The sequence below is a fragment of the Buceros rhinoceros genome, unplaced genomic scaffold (genome assembly GCF_000710305.1).
Source record: "Buceros rhinoceros silvestris isolate BGI_N320 unplaced genomic scaffold, ASM71030v1 scaffold16166, whole genome shotgun sequence".
In the NCBI taxonomy this organism is placed as follows: Eukaryota; Metazoa; Chordata; class Aves; order Bucerotiformes; family Bucerotidae; genus Buceros; species Buceros rhinoceros.
In genome coordinates, this window is record NW_010418242.1 from 8,819 (window position 1) to 13,428 (window position 4,610).

The following is a 4,610-nucleotide window of genomic DNA, read 5'->3' on the forward strand; positions in this document are numbered from 1 at the left end:
CCCCCCCCCACCCCACCCCTGCAGCAGAACTGAAGGAAAGGTCAAAACTCCAAATCAGCCAGGTTCTTCCACTCATCCTCAGGGAAGATCTGCAAAGTCAGAGCATTGAGTCTACGTGAGACCCCTTTTAAAACAGAGGGGTGGGGTGCTGAGTGCTACATTTTTTGCCATATTTAGGTCTTTTCCATGTTCTTTTCCCTCCAATTAGAAAAGCTAAAAAGGGTCTTTTGTATTAACTTACTTGCAAGTGAGGAATTGCAGAAAATAGTCTAACCTGTAAGCTTAAACCTTTGTGAAGAAAAAACCTGTATTTTATCAGTAAATTACACAAACTGATTATATGTGAGTGATCACACTGTACGTAGGTTAAGTACCGTGACAAATTAAACTGAGGTGCTTTTCTCTACCCTTTCTGTTCCTTTTCTTCTCCTTTCATATCTGTGTATCTCAAAACCTTTTTCTGGTGAAGCTCAGGAAATTATTTTTTCTTATGAGACAGCAATGTCAGTTCCTGTATCCTGTTAATTAAAAAAAAAAGAAAATCAGGCTCTTAATGTGTTGCTTAGCGCTTTTCCCACTGTAGTGTTTTTATGATGACAAAGCCAGCATAAGTACCAGGATTAATTCTGTATGTTACAGATTGATACATTTTTCCAAAATATTTTTGATATTAGAGTTACATATGAAAGCAGAAGAGTCAAGCCTTATGTTGTGATCAAAAGCTAATCTAGTATTAAATTAAGAATTGTGAATGTAATTGTAATTTATGGTGTAATTGCAGTTTGCAGTTGTCAGTGAACAGACTTTTGCTTTGTAGTGAAAGGATTATCTGTTGCTGTGAATGTTTTAAACTTTGCTCTGTAAAGGTGGTGTATTTTTTGGTCTTACTCCATGAAATGTATGATAAATTTTGCCTTACCTTCAGTGGGGCCAAGGTACTTAGGATACCCAGGATTTTTCTGAAAATTACTGTTTGGCGTAATGGAATGCAAGAGGAAACTAACCACTCTTGTTGAAAGCTCTAAACAAGTGGATGTGCTTTGTACAGTCCTGTTTTAAATCTTACCAGGTTAAGTACAAAGTACATAAACCGTTCATTCCAGCTGAAAAGCTGACATCCTTCAGGAGAGCTTGGCTGCCTGCCTGCTGACTCATTAATACTGCCTTTCATTGGCAAGGTACTTGAATGATGATGGTTTCACATTCTCTCTCTAACTTTTTGACTTAATGTTGTTCAAAAATTCCAAATTCTCTAAATAATCATCCTGATTCAATTTTGAATTAATGTAGTTGCTTAAAGATAGTTTACAGTTGAGCTTTCCCTAATTCTTAAGTCTGTTTTCTGCCCTACCTCTGCCTCTCCGGCTTGGATGACGTAGGCTGAATGACTGGGATTGTTTGAATTCTATACACGGGTTTCAAAACTTGCCCGTTAGTTAAAAATCAGAAAGGTTTTATTAGATAAAGACCCGCCTCATATACTTCAGGTGATAATATTTCCCAAAGATTGACTTTTAATTTTTTCAGTTACCTTCTGATCCCTTAGAAAGCAAAACTATGCAGATGCTTTGTATCCTTTTGACTTTGATTTCTGATGTATATAAAGTCAACATACACATAAACTTCGCAAGATTGAATGTGCGCATAGTGTCATTACCTTATACTTATTCCAGCAGAATAAAATACTTGAGCAGACTCTTTAAGAATGGATGTGTGTATTCTTGTTAGCGCTGCTTAACTTTGTCAGGTAACACTGGCTGGTAGTTGAGTCAAATGCACCTTCTTATAAATGACAATGGTAGTATAGCAATCAGCACACACTTTAATTTCCAACACAGAAAATGCGATAGTAGTGTTAGAGATAAGTGCATTCTTTTTATTCTAGAATCAGTTGGGTTTTTTTAATGCCCTTTAAGGTATAAATATTATCTTTAAAACAGGCATGAAACAGTTAGATTTAAATATACTCTTTCTCATACTTATCCAGCTAGGAGAAAAACAGTTGTAAAACCACAGATGTTTTGAATGTTGACACTGCTTAAATTATTTACTTGCTTTGAATATTGTATGTAGGCTCAAACTGAGCAAACTCACAAGGGGAAAGATGTATTAAAACATTTCATTATAATTCCCAGCCTCCTTTTGAATTTGTTTCATACAGGCTGCTGCAGATCCAGCGTCCTCCTCTGATGCACCAGAAGACGGCCCAAAGGAAACATCAAGTGTATCGCAGAATATCTGTATGTTTCTGGTTTGACTGGGGAGGGTGTATTATGTTGGAAGGATACAGAGCCAAACACCCATACCTTTCCCTTACCTAATAAAGATGTGGCTGTTAGCACAAAAGAGAGATGCAAATGAGGTCATATCTCAATCTGTTCCAAATTTGAAGGATTGTGGAAGGCAGTTGTGTACAGCAGATTTGGAAAGAGCAGTGATCAATTGTTAGTTTGCTGCTCACATGCCTTCAAAAGAAAGTAAATTTTTTTTATGTAATAGAGATACTCAGCTATTGTTTTAAGCTTGGTTGTTGCTCTCTAAGCCAGAGATGACTAAATACATCTAGTGTTACGACGCTGAATCAGTTGTCCCAAGTGGGGTACTTTGCCCATGGTAATGTTTTAATATGAAGGCCAAGCCTGCAGGGTGTGGGAATAGAAGTATTTCAGCCAAAACTGTCTTGTGAAGCCCAGGAAGAGTATTAGTCCTTACCTTTTAGTGGTAAGCATCAGATGACACATTTCTTTCTCAAGAGGAGAAAAAAAAGCTCCTTAAGATTTGCTTTGTGTTTATTGATATCTCATTATGGTGTTAATGTATATGATGCTTATTCTGAACAACAGGAATGTTCAGGTTGTGCTTTTCTGGCTCTGAATCACCTTACAGCATCATTACTACAATGCTGAAGTTGGTGAGTGATCCCTAGGGATGGCAGCCTTCAGAAATAACAATCTTGGGAGCAAACAGAGCCTTGACTAAAGCTATGGGAAAAGCATTCAGACTTAAAGAAGCAGATTAATGTTTTATGTTGCTTTTTTATCCATATACAGGTGTTGGTTTAATAAAAACCGTAGCTGCTCCTGAGAATGTTTTTCTTGATTGTGTCCTTAAAGATAACATCTGGTACTACACTGTTAGAGCAGCTTTTCTTCACATGAAACATTATTCAGTCCAGTTCTGAATATATGTATGAGGTGAAGGCTTGAAAAATTAGTAGAAATTAAATCCTTTAAGAGTTGCTGAATACATAGAAACCTCTTTTAACTGGTGGAATCTGAACCATAAATGGCTTTAGGCTATGAGAGTATTTGGGGAAGGTGTCATGCACACTTCCTCATTTCTTATATTTTGACCATTGTGGAAGGCAGAATATTTGCTCAGGTACATTTTGTTTGATCTACAATGGCTGCTTTTATGAGGATGTGACTGAGAGTGCTACAAATGCAAGAGCCCTACCTCTTCTCCTTCCTTTACAGTCATGTTTTCCCCACCCCCTTCTTAGCATCATCATCTGTATTGGCAGCAACATGGTCTTAGATCAGAGCGTGCTGATTGCAACACACCATGTTCCTGGGTATTGACCATGAAGTAATAGGCTGCTAAAATGCTAACTAAGGTTGTTGGAGGGTGGTTTTTGGTTTGGGTTTTGGGGTTTGTTTTTTGTTAAGGGTCGAGGGACCGAGGTAATAACTCCTCGAATTCCTTAACGATCCCTTCTGCCTCGCCAGAGACGGAAGGGGTTTAAAGGGGACAGAAGAAATTCACACCTCGGTCTGCGACATAAAATCCTGTGAGATAAGTATTTGTGTCCAGAGCCACACAGTTAAACCAGATCCATGAAATGAATGAATGAATGTACAGTAGGAGGCTGTAATTTATATGCACCTTTGACATCCTGCTTGCAAACTGTTCACTAACCTTTTCTTTTTTTCCTGGGATTATGATCCTATTCCAGGCTTATGGACCACTTGAGACCTCTGCTAACTTGTGCAGCAGCTTGCCAAAGAGTTGGTTGGAAACAAAACTCTGCTTTCCTACTTGATGCCTTTTTTTGCCTAAGATGCATTACAGCTTAAAGATGACTCATTAATAGTTAATCTATTTCCTATTGATGTAAAACTGAAGCTTTTCTATCTCAGTTAATGGGGCTTTCTGGCATTTAACAAGCAACTGTGACGGAACTGATAGATCTTCCTATTTTCCATGGAAAGCTTGACATGGATGAGCTAAACTCACGTTGTACCGTTTTGGTCTTAAATAGTTTGTTATTGAAACTAGGGAAGAATGTTTGGTTTCCTGACCTCAATACCTCTTAAAGTTTAATTTTCAATTGTATACTGATTTCTGGTGCGTTAATCACAGAAGAGGCTAAGATTGGTACTGTAAGTACCCTATATGTGCCAATATGTGCAGGTGACTTTACCAGCACATCGCACCAGTGTACATGTGTTGCTATTATTTATACAGATAAAATCCCAAAAGGGAACGCTTTTGTTCTAGAATTAAAAAATGCTCTTTTTTAATTTAGTGTATTCCTTTTCTAAGTATTCTTTGCTTCTCTATTCACCTCACCTGCCACACAGCTTCTCTCTTTCGCTCACTGAACTGCG

At 37.8% G+C, this 4,610-nt stretch overlaps 1 protein-coding gene across 1 annotated transcript in view; it reads left to right on the forward strand.

The window, feature by feature from the left end:
- Window positions 1–4,610, forward strand: part of TRABD (TraB domain containing) — a 21,277-nt gene that overhangs the window by 140 nt on the left and 16,527 nt on the right. The window contains exon 2 of the mRNA XM_010138480.1: window positions 2,162–2,240. Coding sequence (XP_010136782.1) covers window positions 2,162–2,240 — 79 coding nt within the window. The remainder of the gene's footprint in view (window positions 1–2,161; window positions 2,241–4,610) is intronic.